This window comes from Eriocheir sinensis, chromosome 8 (genome assembly GCF_024679095.1).
Source record: "Eriocheir sinensis breed Jianghai 21 chromosome 8, ASM2467909v1, whole genome shotgun sequence".
Lineage (NCBI taxonomy): Eukaryota > Metazoa > Arthropoda > Malacostraca > Decapoda > Varunidae > Eriocheir > Eriocheir sinensis.
In genome coordinates, this window is record NC_066516.1 from 2,936,418 (window position 1) to 2,952,512 (window position 16,095).

Here is a 16,095-nt window from a genome sequence, read left to right on the forward strand (position 1 = left end):
CGGAATCGTGCCAAATCTATTCTCCGACTTACCAAAACTTCTTTTATCAATAGAAAATGTCAACACCTTGCTTCTTCTAATTCTTCCCGTGACTTCTGGCATCTAGCCAAAAATATCTCCTCCAATTTCACTTCTTCCTCTTTCCCTCCTCTCCTTAACCCTGACGGCAGCACTGCCATCTCATCTGTCTCTGTGGCTGAACTCTACGCTCAAACTTTCTGTAGGAACTCCACCTTGGACGATTCTGGGCATATTCCTCCTACTCATCCCCCCTCTGACTCCTTTATGCCTGTTATTAAGATTCTTCCAAATGATGTTTTCTATGCCCTCTCTGGCCTCAACTCTCAGAAGGCTTATGGACCTGATGGAGAGCCTCCTATTGTCCTTAAAAACTGTGCTTCCGTGCTGACACCCTGCCTGGTCAAACTCTTTCGTCTCTGCCTATCAACATCTACCTTTCCTTCCTGCTGGAAGTATGCCTTTGTACAGCCTGTGCCTAAGAAGGGTGACCGTTCCAATCCCTCAAACTACCGCCCTATAGTTTTACTTTCCTGTCTATCTAAAGCTTTTGAATCAATCCTTAACCGGAAGATTCAAAAGCACCTTTCCACTTCTAACCTTCTATCTGATCGCCAGTTTGGGTTCCGCAAGGGGCGTTCTACTGGCGATCTTCTTGCTCTCTTAACTGACTCTTGGTCATCCTCTCTTAGCCGTTTCGGTGAAACTTTCTCTGTTGCGCTAGACATATCGAAAGCCTTCGATAGAGTCTGGCACAAGTCTTTGCTTTCTAAACTGTCCTCTTTCGGATTCTATCCCTCTCTCTATTCCTTTATCTCCAGTTTCCTTTCCGGCCGTTCTATCTCTGCGGTGGTAGACGGTCACTGTTCTTCCCCTAAACCTATCAACAGTGGTGTTCCACAGGGCTCTGTCCTATCACCCACTCTCTTCCTGTTATTCATCAATGATCTTCTTTCCATAACATACTGTCCTGTCCACTCATACGCCGACGACTCCACTCTGCATTATTCAACTTCTTTCAATAGAAGACCATCACAACAGGAAGTACACGACTCCAGACTGGAGGCTGCAGAACGCTTAACCTCAGACCTTGCTATCATTTCCGATTGGGGCAGAAGGAACCTTGTGTCCTTCAATGCCTCAAAAACTCAATTTCTCCACCTATCAACTCGACACAATCTTCCAAACACCTATCCCCTATTCTTCGACAACACTCAGCTATCACCATCTTCAACACTAAACATCCTCGGTCTATCCTTTACTCAAAATCGCAACTGGAAACTTCACATCTCCTCTCTCGCTAAATCAGCTTCCTCGAGGTTGGGCGTTCTGTACCGTCTCCGCCAGTTCTTCTCCCCCGCACAGTTGCTATCCATATACAGGGCCTTGTCCGCCCTCGTATGGAGTATGCATCTCACGTGTGGGGGGTTCCACCCACACAGCTCTTCTGGACAGAGTGGAGGCTAAGGCTCTTCGTCTCATCAGCTCTCCTCCTCCTACTGATAGTCTTCTACCTCTTAAATTCCGCCGCGATGTTGCCTCTCTTTCTATCTTCTATCGATATTTCCACGCTGACTGCTCTTCTGAACTTGCTAACTGCATGCCTCCCTCCTTCCCGCGGCCCCGCTGCACACGACTTTCTACTCATGCTCATCCCTGTACTGTCCAAACCCTTTTTGCAAGAGTTAAACAGCATCTTCACTCTTTCATCCCTCACGCTGGTAAACTCTGGAACAATCTTCCTTCATCTGTATTTCCTCCTGCCTACGACTTGAACTCTTTCAAGAGGAGGGTTTCAAGACACCTCTCCTTCCGAATCTGACCTTGCTTTTGGCCACCTCTTCTGATTCTTTTTTTAGGAGCAGAGACTAGCGGGCTTTTTTATTATTGTTTTTTTGTGTGTGCCCTTGAGCTGCCCCCTTTGTTGAAAAAAAAAAAAAAAAAAAAATATATATATATATATATATATATATATATATATATCTATATATATATATATATATATATATATATATATATATATGTGTGTGTGTGTGTGTGTGTGTGTGTGTGTACGATAAGAGGACGATAATTTTTAGGAGCGTGTACAACAATTCTACTGAGAAAACACAATATTGAGGAGGTAGTACGATAACTCCCAACTGAAAGTGTGGCACCACAGGAGGGAGCCAAAGTAAACAGTGGCGGCGGCGGGTCACCATGAGTGGCTCGTGTCTGAAGGAGGTCTTCGCGTGCTTCCTGCTGTCCTTCCTCTACGTCGGGAGTCTCTACGTGTGGAATGCAACTCAGGGAAGGTAAGGGAACACAGGCCATACCCGTCAGTCGCTCCCCATGTAGCCAAACAGACATTCCTGAAATTGAATCGTCAGTGTTATAGTGGGTTAGTGTGCCGCATGCCATCACGCACAGGTATTTGTTGATAAGTGTAGATACTTGAGGCAATACTGAGAAAAAGTACTGAGTGGTTTGTGCCGCGGCTTGGTCGAGGGGCATGTCAAGTAGAAGGGAGGGGTGGGGGTGTTAATCTAGAGCCAGAGGAACATTTACAAATTAAACCTCTTCCTCTCTTTCTGGGTCGTCACCTGTCCAATGTGTTAATTTCAGAACAAGGTATGTGAAAATTCCTTATGTGGATTTAACTGTTTGGTTGTTGTAGGACCTGCATGCTGTGTCACGTGATAGTCTCCAGTTGTGTCGCCTCAATATTATGTGTTTGTTGCCTTGGATGTCTGTACTCTGGGTAAGGCTTAAGACTTCCATTTTTTTGTGGCAGTTGCAATAGTGTTCATTGGTTAGCCTACAACAGTTATTTCCAGCTTATTTTTATGCTGAATTTTAAAGTTTGCCTGCAAACGAAAGATATAAAAAATTGAAAAATATTTGTCTTAGGTCCCTCCAAGTTTTTTCTATCAGGTAGTTTTCCACAATTTTGAAAGCAGAAACCAAATCAGCATACAAGAGAACCCTTGGTCACATGCTATTTTGAGAATACTGCACAAACAAAGTACGGTGAATTATACTCAATTCAAGATTGTGAAGGAAGGCCACCACTGACCTTATGCGCTGCCACTCTGCATTTCCTGACAATAATAGAGCCCCACATAAACTTAAAAAATAGTAGCCTATAGTTGCTAAAAATTAATGTAGTGACTCTAAGCAACGGGCTGAGGAGACAACCAAAGCCAGGAAGCAAGAGTGGAAGTTATAGGTGGCTGGAGAGAGATACTCATGGTATTTTATCCAGTAATTGAAATGTAATACATAATAACAATAATTTTACAAAATTTACCTTATTATAATTTGCATTTTGTGTTTATCTCAAAATAACAAGTGATTAAGGGATTATGATGTGTGCTGAATCACTTTATACTCTTGAATTTGTTGAAAATTACCTCCTCCTATAACGAAATTTAGTGAAAATCAGCACAATTCCTAACTTAAATATTAATAGAATGTTAAAAGACTACAAGGCCAGTCAGCCTACTTAAGACATCTGTGTAATATACTTGCTACCATCAATCATCAAAACCCATGAATTTATCCATCCATTACATAAAGTTTTCTACTATTAACATTACCCCATTGTTAAAGAAATTATTCATCAGTTGAACTTTTTCAAAAGTCAATCTTAAAACCAGGGGTGTGGAGTCGGATTTGGCTACTTTTGGCCGGAGTCTGAGTCAGTAAAAATACCCCCGACTCTGACTCCATAATGTAATCATTTATCGTGTAACGTAGTTGTGAAGTTTTTTCTTCTACATTATCAAGATCTTGTCTATATAGAGTACACATAATTTGGATGTAAATACATGTAAAAAAAAGACCTCAAGCGAGTCTACTGGCATTACAGGCAGCATCTAAAAAAAAGAAAAGATTTGTAATAGAGGGGGAGGGGCATGGGGGCCGGAGTCGGAGTCGCAACTTTAAAGTTTCCTGGAGTCAGAGCCAAAAAATTTTAACTCCAACTCCACACCCCTGCTTAAACAAAATTAAATGTTTTCACTTATACCATTGTTCACTTACAAATATGCTGAGCCACCTTATGGGTGAAGTACAGTAAGCCCTTGCTTTTATGGACCTCAATATAACAAATTTTGTCTTTAATTAACTTTTTGGGCCACGCTGGTAAATGCTGGGATTTATCAAACAAGGCCATTTTGGTGGTGGGTCAACTGAACATGTACCTACAGGCATGTCAGTTGGCATTGGTGAAAACAAAGTCTACTGGGCAGTGTGTGTCTATGGTCCATACAGTCTAAAGTGGCAGCCGTGACGTAGCTCCCCCGCTTCACCCTTCTGCCACATTTCCAATTGACCTCCCGTATCGTGTGCTCACATACACTCTTCTCTCTTTCACTTGTACACAATTTTTTCTTTTTTATGAATGATCTGCATTTTGTTAGGGAGTAGAAAGAACTTTACAACAACTTACCAGCCCCAGCGGCCCTGCCTCAACCCATTCTTGACCTGACCTGCATGACTCACCACTGGAACTTTACTTATGGGTTCTGTTATTCCATAGGTACCTACAGTAGCCATATTTTATAAAAAATTTGGGATTTAGCAGACAGTCTATTGCAGAAATGCCATAATTATGGTTGACAGCACACCCATTGTGTGGGGTTGGGAGACAGGTCAGCTGAGTTGATGTCACTGTGGAGGTTTTTTTTTTTTTCTGCCTAAAGCGCTGGTAGGTTGCCTGCAGGGGTCTCTTCGATGACCCCAGCCCGTTGGCGGTGCAGGCGAATTTTATTTTTGGTGGCTGCTGTGGTATATGACTCTTGCTTAAACCATTCTGCTCCCCAGTACTCCTCTTGACTAAAATCACTGAAGTTAGGGTTGATCGAATATCTGGGCAGCATGTGGGTAATCTTTCGCCACTCGGCAATGGTTTGAAAAATCAGCGTGTTTTGGTGGGACTTGAACCTAGGTCCACAGGCTCACCACGTCAACACACTGACCACTCAGCCTCCGCCACCGCTGTTTGGCATTTTTTTCCTGTACTTTTGCAGGCCGGATTGAAATGTTGATGCCTAGCAGGGTGGAAAGCTAGATGCTAGGCCCTATAACCCATCACAATGATTTCTTTGCCAGAGTAGAAACCAACGGGGAGGAGGGCAGCAACCATCAGCTGTTTGTTTTTAATCCTTTTAGCCTGGACAAGGAGCAAGTCTATATAAAACTACATTGGACTGGCCACCCATTGGTGGCCTCTAATACTTTTATCAAGTTTAAAGGCAGGAGCAATGGCCATGGGGTGGCAGGAGAGTAGGGAATGCTTGAGAATGGTGTCTATTAATGTGAATGGGTTGGGTGATGAAGAAAAGAGGAGAGGGATGATTGAAAATTTTGTGAATGGTAAAGTGGATGTGTTGGGAGTGAGTGAAATGCATATTAGAGGAACAGGTATGAATGATGGTAGAGAAGGTATATGGGAGGGTGTGCCTGGGGGGGTTGTATGGACGGGGGTGGATGAGAAGTATAGAGGCAGGAGTAAGGAAGGATGTGCTATTGTGATGTCTGAAAGAGTGTGGAATGGTGTGACTGATTATGGTTGGAAGAGATCAAGAATTGTGTGGGTGAAAGGAAAAGTAGGTTTAGTAAAGTATGCATGGGGGTGTATTTTAGCACCAGTAAATGTGAAAAGTAAAAAAGGACTGTGGGAAAGGGAAGCTTTTGGGGAGGAAGTGAATGTATGTTTGAAGAGTTCTGAGAAAGAAAGGAAACTTATTATGATGGGAGATATGAATGCTAAAGTGGATGATGAATGTGTGATGGATGTGGTGGGAAAATGGGGGATACCTGGGAAGAATCAAAATGGAGAGTGGCTGGTGGACGTTTGTGCTGAGAGGGGAATGTTCCTAGCGAACACCTTTTTTCAGCACAAGAATATCCACCGATACTTTGGAGGTGGGGAGAAGATTATGAGCAGAAAGGATTGATTGATTATGTGGCAGTAGATGGAAGACATAGAAAAGATATTTGTAATGCGAAGGTAGTAAGAGGAATGATCGATGGCTCTGACCATCTTGCAGTGCTGGCAAAATTAAAGTTGAAGGAAAAGTGGGTGTGTGAAAAAGAAAGGTGAAGTAAAAAAGGAAATATTGAAGATAGAAAAGCTACAGGAAAAAGAAATAAAAGATGAGTATAAATGTGAAATGGCAGAGGCCTTGAGTGAGAAATGGGAAAGTGTAAAAGATGGTACAGATATGGAAAAAGGTTTTGGAACATTTAAAGAAGTAATGTTAACTTCAACAAAAAAAGTGTCAGGGATGAAAGTGGTGAGGGATGGAAAAAGAAAAGGAAATCCATGGTCAACAGAAGAGATAAGGAGGATAGTAAAAGAGAAAAGGGAACTTTTTAAGAAAACTCAAGAAAGAAATGTGGCTGAGTAGGTAAAAAGGGAAAGGAAAAATAAATATAGAGAATGCAATATGAAATTAAAACAAGCAGTAAAAGAAAGTAAGAATAGAGTTGATGAGGACTTTGGAAAAAGACTAAGTGAAAATATAAAGGGAACAGAACATCATATTGGAAAGAAGTAAAAAAACAAAAGAAATGCAGAAAATATCTCCCAAAGTAAAATAAATGAAGTTATGGATGGGAATGGAATGGAAAGCTGTGAAAGAGAGATGGAGAGAATATTTTAAAAACTTAATGAATTTTGAAGATTGACCTCCAGCAGCTAACAGCAGCAGTTTTGGGTGTAGTATAGGAGGAGTATATAAAGAAGGAAGTATAACATATGATGAAGGAAATCAAGCAATAAAAAGATTAAAAAATGGAAAGGCAGCAAGAATTGATGGAATCACAGCAGAAATGTTGAAATGTGGAGGAGATGTAGTTACTGAATGGATGGTTAAGATATGTGAAGTGGCATGGGAACAGGGGCAGGTGCCAGCAGACTGGACAAAAGCCATCATTGTCCCAGTTTACAAGGGGAAGGGCAGGAGAGGGGAATGTGGGAGCTATAGAGGTATAAGTCTCCTGAGTATACCTGGAAAGTTATATGGAAAAGTCATAATAGAGAGGGTGCAAAGACTTACAGAAGAGAAAAATCATTGAAGAACAAGGAGGCTTCAGGAAGGGAAGGGGATGTGTGGATCAGATATTTGCCTTCAGGATGGTAGTAGAAAAAATAATAGCAAAAGGAAAGAAAGTATACGCTGCCTTCATGGATTTAGAAAAAGCTTATGAGAGAGTCGATTGAATGGCATTGTGGGATGTTTTAAAAATATATGGTGTGGGAGGAAAACTGCTTAACCCCTTCATTCCAGCGACACCGACATCGGCGTCCGACGGCATCGCTGTATGGAAAGGGTTTTAGTCCTCTTCTAAACCTCTTAAGAGGAAATGGAAGAGGATTAAGAGGAATTTAGAGGAGGATTGAGAGGGTTTAGAAGAGGATTAATCCTCTTCAATTTCCTCTTGACCCTTTCCATACTGTGACACCGACGTCTGCGTCACGGATAGAAAGCGTCAATGCAATAAAGTCCTTCTATGAGGATGCATCTGCATGTGTCAACATTAGTGGAGAAACACGTGAACATTTTGAGATAAAAGTGGGCTTAACCCGGCAGCGTCGGCGGACCCATTTTTGGGCTCCCGCGAGTCGGTCCGCTGAAACGGCAGACCCCATTTGGGGCTTGGCTCAAAATGCCTAATTCGAGCTAATTGTAGGCAGTGGCGGCATAGAGCAACCCACCATGCATACCCTGAGTCATTGTGGTGGGTGATTGATCTTGAGGTGGGCTTATTTGTCATAGGTGATGCAGAAAGTTCATGGCAAACTGAATTAGCTATCCATACAGTAATCACTTGTCAAATTCTCTAAAGAAGACAACAAGCGACTCACGGCTTGATGCCACGTGTCACGAGACTGCTTATTTTGTAACAAGCACCAACCAAAAAGAATGGAGTTTGAGTATAAGTAAATATTTTTTACGCCTTTATGGTTATGAGAGGAGTACTCTGATATACATTCCATGCTCTTTTATTAGTCTCAAAATGCAGTGTAATGTTGTCGTTTCTCAGCCACTTCTCAGCTTTCCCATAGCCAAAGCCCACGGGTTAAGGCAGGGTGTGTCATGTCACCATGGTTGTTCAATATTTGTATGGATGGTGTTATGAGAGAAATGAAGGGCGAAGTTGGAGTAAAAAATGTATGCTGAGGGAAGGAAGTGGGTGACACAGTGCTCATTGCAGAAAATGAAAGTGACTTACAAAATTTGGTCAGTGTTTTTGATAGTGTATGTAAAAGGAGAAAGCTGAAAGTAAATGTCAACAAAAGTAAAGTGATGGTTTGTGAGCAAAGTAGAAGTGAGGTCATGGATTTTGTATGCCCATATAGAGTGGGAATTGAATGTGAAAAAGAATGCAAAATAATTTTGAATGGTGAAAAAATGGAGGAGGTTAATGAGTTTAAGTATCTTGGATCAGTTATGTGTAAGCATGGTGGCACAGAGGGAGAGACAAGAGAAAGGGCATTGTAAGGAAGAAGGGTGGTAGGGTCTTTGGGACGAATCATGAATGGCAGAAGTGTGAGCATGGAGGTAAAGAGGGATTTGAGAAATACAGTAATAGTACCAACCCTCACATATGCAAGCGAAACGTGGGCCTGGAATGAAAGTCAGAGGTCTAGAGTGCAGGCAAATGAGTTATTTGAGGAGTGCTTGTGGTGTGAGTAGAATGGATGGAATGAGTAATGAAAGTGTGTATGCGTGTTTAGGAATGTATCATAGGGGTAAAGGGAAGAAGTGTGGAGTGGTAGAAGAAATGAAATGACAGACTTGAAAGTGGTTTGGTCGCATGGAGCGAATGGAGGAGAGTAAGATGACCAGGAGGGTGTATGTGAGTGAGATAGAGGGAGGGAATGTTAGAGGATGACCTCCAGTGAAATGGAGGGATAGGGTGCAGGAGTACGTTGGGGAGAGGGGTGAAAGATCCTTGAGAAACTTTGAGCAGGCAAAGAGGGAGTGTATGAATAGAGAAAGATGGAAACTCTTTTGCCGTGGCCATCCCCTGGTGGGAGCTCCTAGGACCAGGCGTCAATGAGATGATGATAATGATGATGATTAGAAATCAAACAAGAAATCCAGAGAGCAAACATTCTTACAATAAGTGTATGAAGGCAGACTATAAACCATTAACATGTAAAGTTTCTGAATTGTGAGATAAATTGTTATAGAGATAGGAATGCAAGTGATCCCCACATTCGTGAAGATTAAGGTACAGACTTCCGTTAATGTTGATTATCTGCAAACAATTGGCACACTCCACTAAATCACAAAAAAAATTACACTTATCCCTTAGACTATGGGTGTACAGTGGGGCTTCATGTCTATTGATAATAAGAGTGAAAAAAACAAAATTTATCAAAAACATTAGGGCGTCAGGCATCTTGACAACACGCCCTCCTCAATACTAGGACTAAATATCCTCGGTCTATCCTTAACTCAAAATCTTAACTGCCTTGTACAGGCCTACTGGCCTCTTGCAGACTCCTACGTTCTTATGTTCTTATGTTCCTCTCTCATTAAATCGGCTTCCTCGAGGTTGGGCATTCTGTATCGTCTCTGCCAGTTCTTTTCCCCCGCACAGTTGGTATCCATATACAGGGGCCTTGTCCGCCCTCGTATGGAGTATGCATCTTACGTGTGGGGGGGCTCCACTCACACAGCTATTCTGGACAGAGCGGAGTCTAAGGCTCTTCTTCTCATCAGCTCTCCTCCTCTTACTGATAGTCTTCTACCTCTTAAATTCTGCTGCCATGTTGCCTCTCTATCTTCTATTGATATTTTCATGCTGACTGCTTTTCTGAACTTGCCTCCCCCCTTCCCGCGGCATCGCCACACACAACTTCCTACTCTTCTATACTCTCCAAGCCCCTTATGCAAGAGTTAGCCAGCATCTTCACTCTTTCATCCCTTACGTTGATAAACTCTGGAAAAATCTTCCTTCATCTGTATTTCCTCCTGCCTACGACTTGAACTCTTTCAAGAGGAGAATACTCAGCAAATATTGTAATATAAATGGATTTCTTTAAAAGATCAATGCTGCTTGATTCTGCAGGGTTTTCATGCAGGAAAGATTTTTAAAGAGGAGAACCTTGCATCGGTCATTTATTTTCTCTAGTTTATCAATAAATAAAACAACGAGAATGATGAACTACTTTTTATTAACAACAGTATCACTTATTGTATTGAAGTGTAACTGTTAGAAGTCCTTGAATAACGCAGGTAATTTACGATAATGGAAAGAATAGTTAAAGTTTTGTGGCCCCTGTGACCAGGTCGCTGGTGATACCTGGTAAGAATAAATATACTCCATTCCTCTTATGCAATGAGTTGGAGAAGAAATAGAGTGGCAAGGGAGGGCATCGCTAAGATTTACATAAAGTGTTTGCGTGTATAGTGACACATTCTATATGACAACTCAACTCTGCTTTTTATTGCCTTCTGGATCAGAGGTGGGCAAGTGTGGTAATGCGGTAGTACCACATCACAAAAAAAGTACTGCACTACCGCAAACTTTCTGAAAATAAAGCACTACCGCGAACCGCACTAAAAAATCCTGCAGTGCTTTTTGCGGTACTTAGAAAACCATCGAAGACATTTGCAGCGCGGCATGCTCACATTTTTTTTTTTTTTTTTTTTTTGTGTGTGTGTGTGTGTGTGTGTGTGTGTGTGTGTACAGTGAATCAGACTCAGTCATTCGGTATCAGTAATCAGAATCAGTGATTCTATCATTCTGACTTTTCAGTTATTGTTCAAAATTAAATACTAAATGAATAACTTGGAGTAAATCTGTTTGCCACTCAACCCAAGGCGGCGCGCCATGACTGCCTCTGACGACGACTGTACATGGCAGTGTACAACAGTACAAGCAAGCACTAACATGATCGCTGCTCAATCTCATGTCCTGTACAAATTTTTCATTGATGCATAACATAGACCATAGTACTTACTATGTCTGTTTTTTAACTTCATTGTAACTTCTCTATTTTATAATTCTCTCTCTCTCTCTCTCTCTCTCTCTCTCTCTCTCTCTCTCTCTCTCTCTCTCTCTCTCTCTCTCTCTCTCTCTCCAATGTAGCCAAAATCAATATTGTTTGATTATAATAATGATAATAATAATAAAAATAATTTATTATTATTATTATTATTATTATTATCATTATTATAATAATTTATTATTATTATTATTATAATCATCTCGTTGAAATTTCCACTTGGTTTCTTCGCTGAGGCCTGAGACGCCAGGGCTTACAGCTTTCCCACGGGAGTCGCTATTACCAGTTGCAGTTGATGTGTTTTGTCTTAATATGTTGGACAGTTTGAATAATGTTTCACTCTTCCCGTCATGACTTTCCTATATTAGTAATCTTTCGTTTTCACTCATACGCTGGAGAATTCCTCTCCTTCCACCCGTTCCCCTTCATCATCATCATCATCATTTCATCGACGCCTGCTCCTAGGAGCTCCCACCAGGGGATGGCCACGGCAGAAGAGCTTCCAACTTTCTCTATCCAGACACTCCCTCCTTGCCTGCTCAAAGTTTCTCAAAGATCTTTCCCCCCTCTCCCTAACGTACTCTTGCACCCTATCCTTCCATTTCACTGGAGGTCGTCCTCTAGCATTCCCTCCCTTCCCTCTATCTCACTCACATACACTCTTCTGGTCATCTTACTCTCCTCCATTCGCTCCATGTGGCCAAACCACTTTAAGGTCTGTCGCTTCACTTCTTCCACCACTCCACACTTCTTCCCTTCACCCCTGTGACACATTCCAAAATGCTCGTACACACTTTCATTACTCATTCCATCCATTCTACTCACACCACAAGCACTCCTCAAATAACTCATTTCCACTGCCTGCACTCTAGACTTCTGACTTTCATTCCAGGCCCACGTTTCACTTGCATATGTGAGGGTTGGTACTATTATTGTATTTCTCAAATCTCCCTTTACTTCCATGCTCACACTTCTGCCATTCATGATTCGTCCCAAAGACCCTACCACCCTTCTTCCTTGCAATGCCCTTTCTCTTATCTCACCCTCCATACCACCATGCTAACACATAACTGATCCAAGGTACTTAAACTCATTGACCTCCTCCATTTCTTCACCATTCAAAATTATTTTGCATTCTTTTTCACATTCAATTCCCACTCTATATGGGCATACAAAATCTGCAACCTCACTTCTACTTCGCTCACAAACCATCACTTTACTTTTGTTGACATTTACTTTCAGCTTTCTCCTATTACAGACACTATCAAAAACACTGACCAAATTTTGTAGGTCACTTTCATTTTCAGCAATGAGCACAGTGTCATCAGCAAACAGTATCAAATTCAGTACCCACTTCCTTCCCTCATTGAACAGTCTTACTCCAACTTCTCCAACTTTGCCCTTCATTTCTCTAATGACACCATCCATATAAATATTGAATAACCATGGTGACATGACGCACCCTTGTCTTAAGCCCACTTTTATCTCAAAATATTCACTTGTTTCTCCAGTAATTTTGACACATGCAGATGCATGCTCATAGAAAGACTTTATTGCACTAAGCAGTTTTCCTCCCACACCATAAATCTTTAAAACATCCCACAATGCAATCCAGTCGACTCTCTCATAAGCTTTTTCTAAATCCATGAAGGCAGCGTATAGTTTCTTTCCTTTTGCTATTATTTTTTTCTACTACCATCCTGAAGGCAAATATCTGATCCACACATCCCCTTCCTTTCCTGAAGCCTCCTTGCTCCTCACTGATTTTCTCTTTTGTAAGTCTTTGCACCCTCTCTGTTATGACTTTTCCATATACCTTTCCGGGTATACTCAGGAGACTTATACCTCTATAGCTCCCACATTCCCCTCTCCTGCCCTTCCCCTTGTAAACTGGGACAATGATGGCTTTCATCCAGTCTGCTGGCACCACCCCCCCCCTCCCATGCTACTTCACATATCTTGACCATCCATTTCACGACTTCATCTCCTCCACACTTCAACATTTCTGCTGTGATTCCATCAATTCCCTTCTCCTTTACTCCCCCATATCCCTGGCTAGTGCTGCTGCAGCTCGCACCACCCTTCCTTCCTTCCTTCCTTCCTTCCTTCCTTCCCACCCCCCACTTCCTCCTCTCTCACATGACGCTGATCTCCTCCTCCCCCCTCCCTGTCCCCTCCACTCCTCCCTTGGAAAGTTGCATTCCCTTCCCTCCCCTCCTCCCCTTCCCATCCTGTACTCCCCTGTCCCCCCCTTCCTCCTCCCTTACCTCCCTCTCTCCCCCCAGTCTTCCTTTATTTATTTATTTATTTATTTTATTTATTTATTTATTTTTTTTTTTTTTTTTTTGTATATCACAAGTTATTAGTTAGTCAGTGGATAGCCAAGATAGGCATTGAATTTTTTTTTTTTTTTTTTTTTTTTTTTTTTTTATATTGACTAGTGACTACCGCAGCACTGCACTGGGAAAGATAAAAAAAATGTGACTGCACTACCGCAGCCGCACTACTCCGGAAAAAGTACCGCACTACCGCAACCACACTACATACTGATTTTTCAGTACCGCGCCCACCTCTGTTCTGGATGTCCTTAGGAATCAAGCAGAATGATAAGTATATAAGTAATATATCGATGAGAAGAAAGATAAATCTTGCCATAGTATTTCTTGATATTGCTTGTGCATGGAAATTTGTCAGTGCCATACATAATTTATTTTCAACAGTGAAAATTACTTTTGAAACCCTTCCTTATCTTATTTACATTTTATATTTCCATAGACCCAATTATAGGCCTACTTCAATTTCAATGATGAAAAAATACCTGATAGTGCCAATATTCTCTCTGCTATACATTCTTCTTGTACAAAGAAGTGGCTAAGTTTTATATTTCAAATGATATTTACATACAGAAATAGGCATGAAGTAATATAAAAATATATGATATTCAAAGGAGGAAACTCACCAGTATTGCATTAATGCAGGAGCATTTCTATACAGTTAGTCAAATGGTGCATGTAAACAAAAGAAAGCATACACAGTTTGGGCTGTGGTGATGCAACATCCACTATGTTAGTTTTTGATTCTGTGAGTGCCTAAACATATCTCACTTCTACAGATTATTATTTACATACCATTGCATGTTTTGATAGTAAGTGCAGCAGGTACCTGTGTATTTGAGCTTATACTCTCCAAAACTTAGAAGAAGATTAAAAAGTAATTGAATTGCATTCCATTTTTTTCCCATGCCACACACCATATATTCATTCACTTTCTCACTGACTTCTTTAAAAATCTCAAACACCTCACTTCAGCAATGTGTTCTATTCTACTCTTTCTGTTCCCAGTAACTCCTGTTTCCTTCTTTAGATTAACATATAAGCACTGTCATGCAATCTCTCACTCACCAGTTCCTTCCTCTCATTTTCTATCTTCCCATTCCCTTTTAATGTTTATTTCTCTCATCCTTAATTCTGCAAACTTTCTCAAGGGGATCAGAACCATTGAACATTCCTCTCACAAACTTTACATCAAACACATCATACTTCAACTTACTATCCACAGCTATTTAGTCTAAGTTCCTCACATTTTCCCTTGCCAACCTATACTAGTAAATTAACTTGTCCTGAAAGGTGTTTACCAAAAATAAATAACTCTGTATTGAAATCACCAAGGTATTGCCATTCTCATTTACTCCATCAAATGCCCACCTCTTACATTTCTTATGTAAATATTAGACGTAATATTGTATATGCTTTTTTTTTTTTATGTTAAGAAAAAAATAATATTGGCATTATCTTCCATTATACTCCTAGTTCCAAGGAATTGAATGTAAAACCTTATAGTATAACTTTATCTGACTGATGATGGAATGCTTTAACAAGCTTATTTTTTATTTATTAATTTCTCATTATTTCCACAGGAGTCAAGAAATTTTTGCATATTGGATATAATTGTAGTTATTTGTTGATGAATATTAGACCCACTGATTCACCAAATATGGAAAGCTTTTATTGGAAACTGAAAAATATAATTAGTAGAAAAATGTAACTCCCTGAAGTGCTTTGTGAGAAATAGTGAGAGATTTGCACAAAACAATCATGAGAATGCAGTTGTGAGGAGGCATATTTTTAATGTTTTTTTACCAAACTTTTACATTTTTCTTAGACTCATCATTTCCATGCATTGATAGTGAACATGTCTAGCTGATACTTTGCGAGCATTACCTGTTTGTTGTGCCTGTCTAATGTGTTGTATAATTTGAATACTGTTAGTTAATTTGAATTGACAATTTGGATGATTAAATTCTTAATTGTGTTGTGGAGCTTCATAGTACATTCCTATCGACAGAAATTAATTTTTTGTTATACTTCCTACAGAGACCATCCATCTACAATTAAGAAACGATGCATCAGTGTGTTCTTCATGACGATAGTGTCACCATTTTTTGTCATATGGTTTGGAAGTCATGACTCTCCTGAGGTAAGGTGTAATTAAGTTGTTCATTTGAATGAATGTCTACAGGTTATAGAAGTCTTGTCTTTAAACAGCGTTTTAAAAGATGGTGCATATTATTTTTGTCATGAACTTAATATACTTTAGTGACCTCAATATCAACTCTTTTGCAGGTGACCTTATGGTCTCAAATGGGCCTTAGATGGGAGGGCCTACTACCAGCATTGGTTCTGCCACTTATTCTCACTTTCATACTATTTTTGGGTCCTCTTGTACAATCACATCTATCTGTTCCACTGACAGCCACTCTCCGCATGTACTTAGGTATGTGTGAAACTCCATTTCAATTTATACAATATGCATAAGGTCCTGTCCCTCAATATTTGTTGGGTTAGGAGACTCAGACCCCTGCAAATAGTGAATTACTCAAAAGTTTGGCATGCCCTCCAAAAAATCCTCTAGACCTGCAAAAAACACCAAGAGCAGGCTTGCACATAAACCATATCTAAGAAAGCATTTCTGTTACAGGAAAGCAGCATAAAATATCATAAGTACCATCATTCATCAGCTTTACTTGCTTTAAAATGTACTGTAATTTACGTAAATTTCTTAGAAAT

The 16,095-nt window shown here is 40.6% G+C and overlaps 1 protein-coding gene across 1 annotated transcript in view; it reads left to right on the forward strand.

The window, feature by feature from the left end:
* The first annotated feature begins 2,159 nt into the window (after window positions 1-2,159).
* The window catches only part of LOC126995373 (CAAX prenyl protease 2-like), a 48,044-nt gene continuing 34,108 nt past the window's right edge, over window positions 2,160-16,095 (forward strand). Inside the window, exons 1-3 of the mRNA XM_050854878.1 lie at window positions 2,160-2,312; window positions 15,403-15,505; window positions 15,652-15,802. Coding sequence (XP_050710835.1) covers window positions 2,218-2,312; window positions 15,403-15,505; window positions 15,652-15,802 — 349 coding nt within the window. The 5' untranslated portion in view covers window positions 2,160-2,217. The remainder of the gene's footprint in view (window positions 2,313-15,402; window positions 15,506-15,651; window positions 15,803-16,095) is intronic.